At 59.2% G+C, this 13,200-nt stretch overlaps 2 protein-coding genes across 3 annotated transcripts; both read right to left on the bottom strand.

Annotated features, from left to right (window-relative positions):
• Nucleotides 1-197: 197 nt before the first annotated feature.
• On the bottom strand, nt 198-1,967 carry TMEM223 (transmembrane protein 223). The gene is made up of 2 exons (XM_039547032.1): nt 1,363-1,967; nt 198-716 (listed from the first exon to the last, which is right to left on the bottom strand). Exons 1-2 carry the CDS (start codon nt 1,739-1,741, stop codon nt 424-426), a joined length of 672 nt encoding a protein of 223 aa, XP_039402966.1. The 5' UTR covers nt 1,742-1,967; the 3' UTR covers nt 198-423.
• A 350-nt stretch (nt 1,968-2,317) lies between these two features.
• On the bottom strand, nt 2,318-12,275 carry NXF1 (nuclear RNA export factor 1). Of its 2 annotated transcripts, none has more exons than XM_039547027.1 (21): nt 12,043-12,275; nt 11,178-11,391; nt 10,630-10,795; nt 10,209-10,292; nt 9,718-9,822; nt 9,319-9,399; nt 8,920-8,989; nt 8,745-8,833; nt 8,520-8,627; nt 8,323-8,432; nt 6,625-6,661; nt 6,465-6,533; nt 6,201-6,256; nt 5,887-5,994; nt 5,382-5,440; nt 4,901-5,016; nt 4,542-4,584; nt 4,354-4,407; nt 4,049-4,160; nt 3,899-3,959; nt 2,318-3,439 (listed from the first exon to the last, which is right to left on the bottom strand). In XM_039547027.1, the coding sequence occupies exons 1-21, from the start codon at nt 12,071-12,073 to the stop codon at nt 3,401-3,403; spliced, it is 1,812 nt and encodes a 603-aa protein (XP_039402961.1). In that variant the 5' UTR covers nt 12,074-12,275; the 3' UTR covers nt 2,318-3,400. The 2 variants fall into 2 exon arrangements, with proteins under 2 accessions (XP_039402961.1, XP_039402960.1); XM_039547026.1 differs by having other exon boundaries at nt 4,049-4,231; nt 4,335-4,407; nt 12,043-12,273.
• Between the last annotated feature and the right edge of the window lie 925 nt (nt 12,276-13,200).

Here is a 13,200-nt window from a genome sequence, read left to right as displayed (position 1 = left end):
GCTCAGACCCCTTCAACATTAAATCCCCGACTCTGAGCCCCAGGCCCACCACAGTGCGTGCCTCCCCTTCCCCACTGATCCCATCCATCTTAGTATCCCTAGTCCATTGCTCCTTGATCAGCTGCGCTGCATATGAACAACACCTCCCAACCCTGCCAGCCTCAGATACACATGGCTGACAGAGCGTTCACAGCAGCTGCTCCACAGTTTCACATTTATTTCAAAAGCTCACAATTAGAGCCCCATCCCTCCAGGACGTAGTGCCCCCTTCAATGGGGCTGGGCCCTGCTGTCCTCAGGGAAAGGCAGGAGGTTGGTGCGGTGTGAATCTGTCCATTGCCCCCAATCTGGGGACTCTTCTTTAACTGTCCAGTGGCCACCCCACAGGATCCTCCAGCAGTGGGAAGCACCCTCATTCCCCCCATCACAGTTTCCTGTAAGCCCCCACTGTGAGGTCGAAAAGCTGTGGGTTGTAGACCTGGCCCTGCTTGTCCAGAAGGAAGTAAAAGGGCCGACCCTTAACCTTGAGGGGAATCATGGCAGGCACCTCAGAACGATGAGCCATGCAGGAGACCTGGCGCAGGGGCACGGTGAAAGATGAGCTCAGCCCGAAGGGATAGTAGGTGCTGAGGGTCACATCCCGTCCCCCCTGGCGCAGCACGACCTGCCACACCGAGCGGCGTGAATACACAAAGCCGGCAGCCACGATCAGTGAACCTGGGGTGGGGAGAAAGAGAGAAAATGAAATCCCCAGATGCCATCCACGATACCCAGACTAGTTTAGCTGGGGCTGTGGGTTGGGAGGCACTGGCAAAACTGAGTGGGAGCCCAAGGCTGTGATACCAGGGGGCTGCAGATTAGAACTGAGGGACATCAGCAGTGTGGGGAGCGCAGTCTCCCCATCTCCCAGCAGCAGGATTTGGCTCTGAGTTTCAGAAGCCTGATTCCACTCAGCTGCTCCAGGTGGCCCAGGCCCAGCTGGGGAGCAGAACCAGGCTCTGGTCCCAGATCCCTCTTCCCCAGGGCAATGAACTGGACTCAGATCCAGGCAGCTCCCAGACACAGCTCCCTGTCACCGACCACCACCCCTAGGGTGGGCTCTCTCCTTTGTGGGGAGAGGGGAACCCCCTTACCGGTGCCTTCAGTTCATGCTTCCCTAAGGCTTATCCCTCCCCCAGGATGCAAGGACTGGAATCACCAGTTCCCCCTGCCCGAGTGCTGTGCCTGTGCTCCCCTTTTCCCTGGGTGCTGCCACAGAGGGAGGGAATCCCCTGCCCCCCACACTCCTCTCTCCCTGGGGCCTGCTCCGCCTCGTGGGGGGGGGGGTGTCCCTCTCTCCCCGGGGCCCGCCCCCAGCTCTCACCTACGGTCAGGCAGGACACGGTGAATCCGTAGCGCCACTTGTTGGAGGCGGGGTTGACCGAGGCCCCGCCGGGCAGGGTGGGCGCGGGCCGGGCGCGGGCCGCGGGCCGCCCCGCGGGCCGCAGCTCGCTGAAGGCGAAATGCGCCAGGTACGCCCAGAACGCGAACTGCCCCGCGCAGAACAGCCCGAGCAGGCGGAAGAAGCGGGCCCGCTCGTGCCGGAACAGCAGCAGGTCCCGGGGCACGTGCGTGTCCAGGGGGGACGTCCCGCGCGCCGGGCCCGCCAAGCCCCGTGCACCGCTGAGCCGGGCCCAGGGGCCCCACACCCTCCACGTGCAGCAGCGCAGTCCCCACAGCCCCAGCTGCCCGGCCCCCGCCATCTCGCCGCTGGAGCGCGGGGGCGTCTGGGACTTGTAGTCATCACGGCTCCTCCCACGTAGGAACCCGGAGCTTCTGTGTAGGGGCAGGAGGCTCCTTCCTCTGAGCCCTGCCCCCCTCCCCCTTACCCAACAGCGCCTCCTGACCCCGGGGGATCGCTGTGCTTGGGGGGAAGCCACCCCGCCACGCTGGAATGTGGAGAGGGCTTAGAAGGGGCGGGGGGGGAGACTGGGATGAATGTTGAGGGGGCCTGAGGAAGCAATAGGGATGGAGGGGGAGGGGAGGCTAGGGAGATGACCTGGAAGGGATGGTACTGGGATTCAGGGGCAACATGGAGAGGGGTGGGGACTGGGATTCAGGAGGAATGTGGAGAGGACCTGGAAGGAGGGGGCATAGTGGAGAGGGGAGGACAGGGATTGGAGTGGAATGTCAAGGGCAGGGAGAGGAGACTGGGCTGGGGAGATGACCTGGAAGGGAGGGTACTGGGATTGGGAGGGGGGGGGGGCAATAGGGAGAGGCCCTGGAGGTGGGGACTGGGGAACATGAGGGGATGCATCTAACAGAGCCTGCAGCCGAGATTCTAACAAACACCACTTTATTGAACACGCAGGTCCCAGCACATACAGCCACAGAGAAACAGAGGGCAATGGTGCCCAGCTCTGGCCTGCAACATTCTGCTTCAGCCTGAAGACTTGGGGGGTGATTCCACAACACACAGATGCACAAGCAGGAAGGGTGAAGCCAGGGTCTTCCCCCATGGGTGCAGGGAAACCCCTAGTGCCTGCTACTCCAGTGCTGCCCAGGCACATAGGAATCTTGCAGCCCCACCCTCTGCCCCTAGCTCCAGGGTAGGGAATAAGGGAGAGTGTAGCCAATGACAGTCCCATTACTCCTTTGCTGAGAACACCCACCGTTCCAGATCCCACACAACCCCACACTCCCCTCAGCACGCAAAGGGAAGCCTGTCATCTTCCTGTGTTGTACTCTATTTACCCGCACTGCAGCTGCTGCAATAGAGAGCAGGCAGGTAGCAAAGGCCAGCCAGGACCCGGCAGGTGCTCTGTCCCTCTCAATCTCAGCATGGCTGAGGCATGTTCTCAGGGAGACAGCTCCAGGGCCCTTGGGGCTGCCTTTCCCCAGAGAGGAATGCAAGTCTCTTTGGGGGGAGGGGAGGCACAGCCCCGTGGGGGATATGAACACCACAGGGTTGAAGTCTGAGGGAAACTTAGCTCATCTGCTAGGAAAGGGCAGGGGCTGTGAGTGGTACACCTAGCCCAGCTCATTGAAGCCACTCATACGACTGCTTATTTTAAAAACATACCAAAAAAAAAGTCATTTTCCTTCTCCAGGCCAAAAGCCTGAGGGGAAGGATGCTGGCTCTGTCCTTGAAGCTTCTGGATGCCCCAGCAACACTTGCTTCTCAATCTTGCTTCCACTGCTGCTGGAAATGGCTGGGGCTGGAGGCAGGGCAGCCTGGCCAGGACTGTCTGTATCACGCCCAGCTCCATTGGCCTGCTGCAGGGGCTCCTGCTTCAGAGTCTAGGCCCCCTGGTTGCACCCAGCAACAAGCCCCCACCTTTGTTATTTTAAACTTTCATTTATTTACAAAAACTGTCATGGAAAATAAAACATCAGTGGTGGGGGAACTGCAGGGCCACTGCTCACTTGAGAAATGCCACGTCTGGGATCTTCCCCTCCGTCTGAAAGAGAACAGGAACCAGTCACAGGGACTCTGGGCATTGCAACGTCCCCATTGCCCAGGTAGAGGCTGCGTAGAACTTCTGCATCCTGGCTCCAAGCCTCCCCCCACCATCTATTGGACATCACTCCCTTCCCAGAGCCAGGGATAGTGTCAACATAGGAGTCCTGACTCCTAGTGCAGTGCCTTCTCCACAAGACTATCCTTTCCTGTCCCTATGAGGTGCCCTGAAGCAGAGAATGAAGGAGCCAGGCCCCGTGAGGAAGGCAGCCCCAGGAAAGAAGATCCTTGTGGGGATAGAGAGGGGTCGAGGCATCCAAGGTGGCTCCTGGCCCCATCCTACCCTCAATCTCTGGCGGGGAATGAACATGCCCCTGGCTTCTCCCCTCCCCCTCTCTGGTGCAGGATTCTGAGAGATCCCAGTCCCCTGAGATAGAGTCAGGCCCAGGCACTGGCTCACCTTGAGCTGGGTGAAAACCTGGGCTGCCTGGCTGTAGTCCCAGTCGTTGTCCTGGAGGCACCTAGGGCAGAAGGATACTGTCAGTGAGCAAGTGATAGGCCATGGGGCAGCACCAACTCTCCCCCCGAACCTCCCCCAGGGCCTACTTACTTTTGGGACCACTCAACGTTCATGCCAGACTGCATGGCGAAGGCCTGTAGCATTTCCTGCTGCTCGGCCGACAGCGTGGGCACGGGGCTGGACGAGGGCGTGGGTGCTGGCATCACGAAGGCCTTGCGGATCTCCTCCGTGTTCGCTTTGCGCACAAACAGCTGGTCATTCACGATGCACAGCCTGGGGGGTGGGCAGAGTGAGGCACTGGGGGGGGATCCTCATCCCTTCCCTCCCCTAGAGCCAAGGAGATACTGCTGCCCCGCCCCCTGCTTCCCCCACTTACCCTGTGATGCCAGCTGGCACAGCAATGAACATGCGGGTGAAGCCTCTCACCATATCCCGGGACTTGCCATCCACTGCAAACACAGAGAACAGAGCCCAGTGAGGGGGGTATGGGGAAAGGGGTCTGCCAGAGGGTGAGGGGTCTTAGCAAGGAGAGGTGCAGGGAGGTGCTTGGAAATGGAGGGTAGGGGGACTTCTGGACACTCACCTTCCTTGAAGACCCCATGGACAGCAAAGCACAGCAGGGTATTCTGCAATATGAGAGTGGGGGGTCACTGAACTGCCACCCCCTCACCATGCCCATGGCCCAGGGGACCTGCCTATGCTGCCTCCTCAATGGCCTAATAGCTTCTGCCTCCCATTGCCTGACCACTCCCCCTTTGTTCCTCACACTGCCCCCACCCCACATCACAGCACAGCCCACCCTGGCCCCAAAGTGGGGGCATTTTCCCCCATCCCTCCCACCTCACAGCACAGCCTGCCGTGCCCCCAAGGTGGGGGCATTTTCCCCCTCCCCTCAACCCGTCACAGCACAGCCCACCCAGCTCCTGGGATGGGGGCACTCACCGTCTGAGCACAAACATCCACCACAAAGGAGTTAACATCATGCTGGGTCTTGGGGAGCTCGTTGAGGAAGGCCACCACATTCAGCCTCGTATGCTTGAGCAATTTGAAGCGCAGGCCTGGAGGGAGGAGCGGGAGGTGAGACCCCACCCAGCATGACAACCCAGTCACAGCATCACAATCTCAAGTCTGCCCTGCACAGAAACCCAGACCTGTGTCTGCAGAGAGTCTGAGCTGGTCCCTTTTTTTTATTTGGGGGTGGGGGGGGGTGAGGAAGAGAGGGAGAGAAAACTACCCTGACCGTAACCAATGCAAAAACACTGCCAGAGCCTGAACAGCCGGAGCTGATCCTTCCAACAGGGGCAAGAGCTGCCTCAAGTGTCACTGACACAGTGATGCTGCCTGAGTCTGCAGAGCCTGAGCCGACCACTCCAAGAGGGGAGTGCTGTTTCGAATGCGATTGATGCAGCCTCATGGCACTTACTAGGGTCCTTGAGTTTCTTCACATTTCTGCTGCCCTTGAAGTATTCACTCAGGATGCTCCTGTTGAGAAGAGATGCCCGGTGAGTAGCTGGGGGACAGTACCCTGGAGCTCCTGCCCCATCAACCCCACAGGAAAATGCAATGGAAACCTTCCTCCCTTACCTTGCTCTTAGCTTCTCCCTGTGCCTCGCAAATGAGAGCAGAGGTAGTCTCACCCTACTGGACAGGGGAGAGGTGAGCCCCATTTAACAGAGAGGGGAAGGGAGTTGCCTGAGGGGACAGTGTGAGTTGAGGGTCGAGCCAGAAATAGAACCCAGCCCCCCTGCTCCAGCCAGAAGACACCACTCAACTCCAAGAGCTGGTGACAGTACCCAAAACTCCTGACTCCCAGCCCCTCACCCCCATAGACCTCACAGCCCTCCTGTGCCAGGGATAGAACTCAGGCGTCCGAGTTCTCAGCCCTACGGTCCCTTGGGAGGGCAGTGACTAACCCCTGGTGGACGTACCTGGAGGGGTTCTGGGAGAGGAAAGGGATGCTGAGGGAACAGCAGGCCCCATCGTGGTAGGCATCCAGCAGCCCCTGCCTGTCACCAGAATCATATACAGAGTAATACCTGCCAGGGAGAGAGCATGTTAGCAAAGGGCAGCTGTGCTGCTAGGACAGTGGTTTCACTATCCCTGCCCCAGAGCTCTCCCCACACCTCAATGCCCTGTGCCCGCTGCCTGTGACGCTGGAACAACATGACCCATATGCCCCCTCCCCATCCACCCCCCTCCATTCTAGCTCCCTAAATGACTCATCCCACGTCAAGGTACTTACTGCTGCAGGAAGCGAAGCACCAGCACCTTCAGGTCATCCGAGCCAAAGTAGCTGCCCTGTAGGTCAGAGAATGTGCCAATTAGTGCCCTGGCTCGGAGCCCTTCCCCAGGACTTGCCCTGCTGGCAGAGTGGTTAGTGCCCTGGCTCAGTCCATCCCCTCTCCACACCCCAACAGTGCCTTCCCCGGTCCAGCACCAAGGCCCATCCTGCTGGCAGAGTGATTCATGTCCTAAATCAAAGTCCCCCACTTCCTGGCCCCTTTACCTTGCAGGGGGGGAGGGTGGTGGGCGTTTCCACATCAAAGACAATAGGAGGGGGGAGTTCGTGGCCGTCCTGCAGAGAGGCAAAGGTAGAGCAGTGAGCAGGGAGTGCCCCGGCAGTGGCTCCTGAACAGGACAGCCCCAGGTTAGTGCAAATCACTCACCAGGCGCAGAAGCTTCGGGAACCGCAGTCGGATGGAGCTGTCAAAAATGGGACATGAATCAGTGGGGCCAGCCAGGGCCCAGCCTGACCCCTATGGGGCCTCCTTCCCTCCCTGACCCCACCACTCTGGGCCCACCCCCCATGCCCTTGGCACTGACTCTGCAGGCCACAGAACAGGGATGCCCCTGTGCCCACCACACTCCCGCTTCCCCAATGCAGCACCCCCATCTCACCCTAGCAGGGCAGGGACCCAGCGCCGAGGGGCTGGGTGGCAGGGACAGAGCAGATAACCCCCCTGCCTTAGTGAAGAATCTTGGGGCAAGAGACCAGGTCTTTACTACAACTGCCCTCCAGATCTTGGAGCCTTGGCCAATTTACAGGCCCAGGAACACTATGGGGCTGGTGCCGCATGACTGAAGGGCTCCACACTTACCTGGCTCTTACTCACCTATGCAGCTATTCTCCAGTGAGGAGAGAGAGTGGGGGTGGGGAGGGGAAGACAAGGGCAGGATGGCAGGGGGAGAGGACATGGATTCCCACTGATCATGGAGCCGCCATCATTGCAACCAACTTACAGCTGGGGGAAGCTTCCTGCATCAAGGCCCAGATCTAATTAATGTCCACGCCATGGCACGTAGGGCAGGGATGACAGAGGAGAGGGATGCAATGGCACAGAGGAAAGGAGGACAGAACAGGAGGAAAGAGGGATCTGGGAGCCCAGGAGCAGAGCCTCTTCCTCCCCTGCCTGGCTCCTCACACCTACCCCAGACGCATTGGTGCTGCAGAGGTTTGAGGGAGACTCACTCCAGGAGAACACAGCATTCTGGTCAATGGAAAGCCCGGGCCTCCTGCTCCTGCTCAGAGCCAGTCCTAGCCACGCCTGCTGCCATGGCAGGACCTGGGGCCGCTGATGGGCTTGTGTGCAGCTGCTCACCGAGAGCACGAGAGAACAACGTAGCATGTGCCAGGCCCTTACACCAGGAAGGACCCCTCTGCGCTGACCGCCGGGCGGTCTGGTTTGGCCACTGCACGGCTGTGCCTGTCTTAGGTTGTTCCTTCCGTGAGGAATCTTACCCGTCTCTGGCTAGCCAGCCATCGTTGAGGGCCAAACAGGGGGCGCAGGGACTGGCAATAACAACAGCTCCGGGAGTGTTTGGTGCAGAGCGATATGGGGGAGCAGCCCCCTAAACATCCATCAGGGGCAGAGACAACAAGCCCCTCCTGTGTGCGACTGGGGAGACCAGGCGGCGACAGTGGCTCTCCCATGGCCAGTGTGGGAACAGGGATACTAGAAGAGGCTGTGCATCCTGGAGTCCCAGTGCCCAGGCTGAGGGAGGAGGAATGGGGAGAGAGGGGGAGAGGAAAGCAGCGTAGAGGCAGAATCTAGCTGTTACTTTAGGGGAGTAGAGTGCATTGTGGGGAAAGGGAACAGGTCTCCGAACTGGCTGAAATAGAAACCACATCATCAGCCGTGCAGCATTCAGGTCCTATGCGCCCCAGTGGAGGCCCAGAGCCTCAGCACAACCAGAGAGGGATGCGGGGAGAGAGACACCATCAGGGGGGCGACTGCAAGAGGGGCTGAAATCCAGCTCCCAGCAAGGAGCTGGCATCTTTGTTCCGCTGCGTTGCCCTGCACTGGGCAGGAGAGGCCAAGTGATTGGGGCCAGGCGATCCACAGGCCCCAGAGGCTGTCACTGACCTGACATAGCTGGACTGGTCCCGGAAATTGTTGCACAGAGGGTTTCCATCCAACCACAACTCCTCCAGCTTGAGCCCCTTCACCTTGTCCAGCTCGCACTCAGACTTCAGCTGTGGCAGGGAAAAAAAGCAGAGGGGCAGAGCATGAGTGCAAGGCTGCGGAGGGGTGGCCGGACCGGGGATGGTGGCAGCACGTACCTCATTGCGGGTCAGATTGAGGATCTTGAGATTGGTGGCTTTCTGGGCCAGCTCCGCCAGGTCATCCAGCTGGTACAGCTTGTTGCTGGTGAGATTCAGTGAGAGCAGCTGCAAAGTGGACAGAGGGTCAGAGGAGAATCCAAGACAGAACTACCCATCCCCAGCGGGGTGGCACGGCGCTGAGCGCTCAGACCGAGGTTCCAGGACGACCCCCCCACTCCTCACCTCCGGGATGTTCTCTTCAATGATCTGCAGCACGGCCTGCATGCAGTTCCGCCGGTTCAGCACCACATCAATGTTCTGTGCCACCAGGTCTGGAAGAGACGCACAAGCTGAGCACCCCACACCAACACCCCTTCCTCGATACCAGCCGCCCCACACCTGCCAGGAGAACACGCACCTGGGTCCGTGCGAAGGCTCTTCAGGTCCAGGGCCTGCTGGGACCCGTCATATCTCTTACTCATGGTGAGCTGAAAGCACAGAAACCATGGGTCAGATGGGGATTGGTCTGCAAAACCCAGCAGTGCAGGGCCTGGGGCAGGCAGGCAGGTCCCTTGCTTGGCTCCCCTAGATGCCATGGGATGGAGTCCTGGGGTAGTTTTGCCCAGGCCCACTGCAGTGTGACAAGCTCCTCTCCCCTACACCCCACCCCAATATGCAAAAGGAGCCCCCCAATCAGGAAATAGTGACCCATTTCCTAGAGAGCTCCCCAGAACTGGTGCAGGCTTGAAGAACCTCCCCATGGGTCTCCCCTGCAGAGCCCAGTGGGGGCACAACAGAGCTACCCTACACCACTCACCTTCAGCTGCTCAATTTCCTCCGGCTTCAGCTCCTTCTGGACAGACTGGGGTGGAGATGAGTGGTTGACAATTAGCACCACCTGGAACAGAGGCAAGCTGGGTCACAGAGGGGCAAGAGCCAACACCGGGCAGGAAGGCCATGTCAGGGTACTGGGGGGTGTCACAGAGGAGGCCCATGCAGTGCAGAGAGGTGTCTGTCAGGCTATGTGAGGACTGGACACAGGACATGTTCCCATGCTAATCCTGCCAGAAGAGCAGAGACCTGGCCAGACCCAAGGGGCACCCCCAGAGAACGGAAGGCACAAGGCCAGCTGTAGGCATTACATCCCTCCTTCACCAGGGGGGTCTTTCCAGCCAGGTGCTAAACACAGAATGGCCCAGGGGAGGGGGAATCATACCTTGTAATTGTCTCGATCTGTGATCTTGCGGGACAGCTGCTTGAGCGCATTGGCTGTTGCCATATCCTCAATATAGAAGTAGGCCCGGCTTTGGTCGTAGTGGAACTGAGGGGAGAAGCCAAGCAAGTCAGGGAGCCCTGGTATCCCCGCCCTGTCAGGAAGAACCTGGCTGAGCTATGCCTGCCTACAGGCATTCCCATCCCCGCAGCTCCACTGGGGAAGCTGAGGCACAGGGAGGAGGACTGACTCACCCAAGCCTGCATAGCAAGTCTGTACCAGAACCAGGAAGAGCACCCAGAAGTCTGGCCTGACTACTAGTGCCCCCGCTGCTGCAACCACTAGACTCTAGTTCCCTCCCAGAATTAGGAATTGAAACCAAGAGTCCTGACTCTCAGACTGCCCTCCCTTTCCAAGAAACAGGGATAGAACCCAGGAGTCCTGACACTGTCACCCTGCTCACAGCCTGCATGACACCCCAGTGCAGCTCTCACCTCCACTGGAGTAAAAGGGACACTAGACAAGTTCTGGAGGGAGCTCAGAAGCCATGACTTGTCATACTTCTTTCCATAGGGAATCTAGGAAAAAAAGGCACTTGTAAGTAGCATGTCACTACGCCGGCAGCAAACTATGGGTCTGGGAGCTAGGGAGGTCTCAGGGAGCAGCCCTACTCCTAGGAACCAGGAGCATCAACCAATGAACAACAAGTCCTCCCCCCCTGCCCAGGGAGCTGCCTGCTGGTCAGACACTTGGCAGCCAGGCTGGACATTATGCCCCCTTCACAAACTGAGTCAGAAGGGCAGAACGGCAAGGTGATCTGCAAGGGATGTGCCCTGGTTTACCAGGATGTGCCAGGGCTGTGGGGTAGGGGCTTGGCCAAATTTCCTGTTCCCTCCCTCACCCTCCGGCACTCACTGTGACCTTGTACCACCTCCTCCGACAGCTGCTGCGGCTGGCACTGCCACTCCGGTCCTGGGGGGTGAGGTCTCGTTTCACTGTGACATGGATGTTGGTGGCACCTCCCCGGCCCCGGTTGTGCCAGTCATCGCCTCGCCTGTTCAGCCGTGACCCATAGGGAGTGCTGGAAAGCGGAGGGACACAAGCGCTTAGCATTAAAGACGTGTGTGTGTGTGTGTGTATCTTGAAAGCTCAAGGAAGCCAGAAAGACCTGATTGAACCCTGTGGTCCATCACTGCATTACAATAAAATCTCTGCAGCAGCCTCCAGACACGGAGACCCTATTTATCACCAGCACAGGAACAGTGCAGCTTTCCCCTGATCCCCAAATCAAGAGCTGGAGTAGAGTTGGTGGAGGGGAAAGGCCACAGATCCCATTCCCTGCCTCCCTGAGCCAACCAGTCCCCTCACCTTGGAGCCTGACTGAAACAGGCATCCCCTAGAAGGCATCCCGCCACCCTGAGCCATTCCATCACACACAATGCCCAACAGCACCTCTCACTCACTATCTGGTTCGAAGACTGTCATGGGCGTCGCTCATGGGAACATCTCCGTCGCCCTCCTCCAGCTGACCAGAAGGGCTGGGACCTGCTACACCCCGGTTCCACGAGCGGTGGTTCCCCTCACTGTACATCTTGCCTCGGAACGGACCCCGACCTTTCCTCCTCCTCCCAGCGAAGCCCCCACCGCCACCTGCACCGCCCACACGGTCATCATGTTCTGTGCAAAGGAGCAGGAGGAGCATCAGACACCATCCAGGGACTTCCCTCTTTGAAAGCTTGAGACATGGGAAACTGCTTATGCTAAACCCCTAACCCTCCTGAGCCCTTGGGTCTGCATCGGTAGAGATAAGAAAATGCATCAGGCCCCGTCGCCGCCACCCCTTTCCCAGTCCATTCCGCAGGGCTCCCAGCGCTCCCCCGCCAGCGTTTCCACTGCACCCATCCCCCCCAGAGCCCCTCATCACTCTGCCCTCCCCCCATGCTGGGGTGGGAGATAGGAGCAGGGACTCCCCAGGAGATAGAGAAGCCCGAGCTAGATCACAACAGAGACAGCCCCCAGCCAGCATCCCCTCCGCAGGCCCACCCCCGAGACTGGCACAGGCCCCCCAGAACCCACCCCCAAAGCCCCGCCCTCCAACCCTCTCCCCTCCAGACCCCAAAGGCCCCGCCCCCTCAGAGGCCCCTTCACAAGCCCCAACCTCCAACCTTCTCCCCTCCGGACCCCAAAGGCGCCACACCCCCAGCGACCTCCACAAGCCCCGCCCTCAAACTCTCTCCCCACCCGACCCCAAGGCTCCGCCCCCCCAAGAGCTCCCAAAGGCCTCAGCCACAGCCCCTCCCGCCCGCCCGCGTCACCCAGCCCCCTCACCGCTGTACCCCCCTTTCCCTTCCTCCGCCATCGGGGGGGGGCTCCGCGCGCCGCTGCTGGGCGGGGGAGGGGAAGGATAATCTCGCTAGTTGGCCGAGCGGGGGAAACTAAGCAACGATCCCACCGCTCGGCTCCGATCCGTTGACCCAGCGCATGCGTAAACAGCCTCCCGGAAGGTGCGCATGCGGTGGACGGTCCGACCGAAGGCATTACGCATGCGTAGTTCAGCAGCGTCGGACGCTTTTCTATGAGAAGTTACGCGTGCGCTGAATTCTGCCTCCCCCTATTTGTTCCCGAAGAGGTGGAGACACTACGCATGCTCAGAAAAACCGACGCTCAACGCGGCTCAGAACGCTGCGCTGCGCATGTCCACAAAAGCCCCCTCTCTCCTTTCTGAAGTTTCTGCTGCGGCTGGAAGGAGGGACTCTCAGGGACAACGCTTCCCCTGCGGTGGGGGTTCGAGTGTTACCTGTGGAAGCCGAGACCTCCATTGGATCTGCGTTCAAGTCGTATCCTAGCAGAGAATGTGGCAGTGGGACCACTAGGTACCTAGATCATCTGCCTTTTCCCTATCCCACACCCCCAAGATCCTGGGTTCAAGTCCCACCAGTGGATCCTTGGCCATATTCTGTGGCTGCAGCTTCATCTTTGGACAGCTGCCCCCATTGGCCTCAGTCCCTGGGACCACCCCTGTGAAGGCCCTAAGCTTCAGAATCCATGGGGACTATTATAACTCCTTTCGCTCCTTGCACAGTATGACAGACCCCCACAAGGGCCACAGCTCTGCCAAAGGTCCTGCCTTCCTTATGGGTATAGAGGCAACATGCAAGCCTGTGCTCTTCTATCCATTAGGACAACATGATACCCTGTGCACTGGGGATGACATATATCAGAGGGCTGGTATTCCAGCAGCTAAACCCACTTCAGGGGCAAAGGAGGTGTAGAAGCATTTGGGGGGGGGGTGTAGAAGCAGCCTACCCTCCTCCCAGTGCCATGTGCAAGACTAAGGTAAATGCATCCAGGATGAGTGAGCACAACCTTAGCCCTTCCCCACTTGCCATTTCATCCTGAGTTTTGCACTGTTTCTCCTAAAGTCCCTGGAGGCAGATCACATAGGAACCACTGCTTTCATTTCCAGCCCCCAGGTTTGGAGAGAAA

This window comes from Mauremys reevesii, linkage group 7 (assembly GCF_016161935.1).
Source record: "Mauremys reevesii isolate NIE-2019 linkage group 7, ASM1616193v1, whole genome shotgun sequence".
Taxonomy (NCBI): Eukaryota; Metazoa; Chordata; order Testudines; family Geoemydidae; genus Mauremys; species Mauremys reevesii.
The sequence above is the reverse complement of the archived record's forward strand: the minus strand, read 5'-3'. Positions and strand labels throughout refer to the sequence as shown.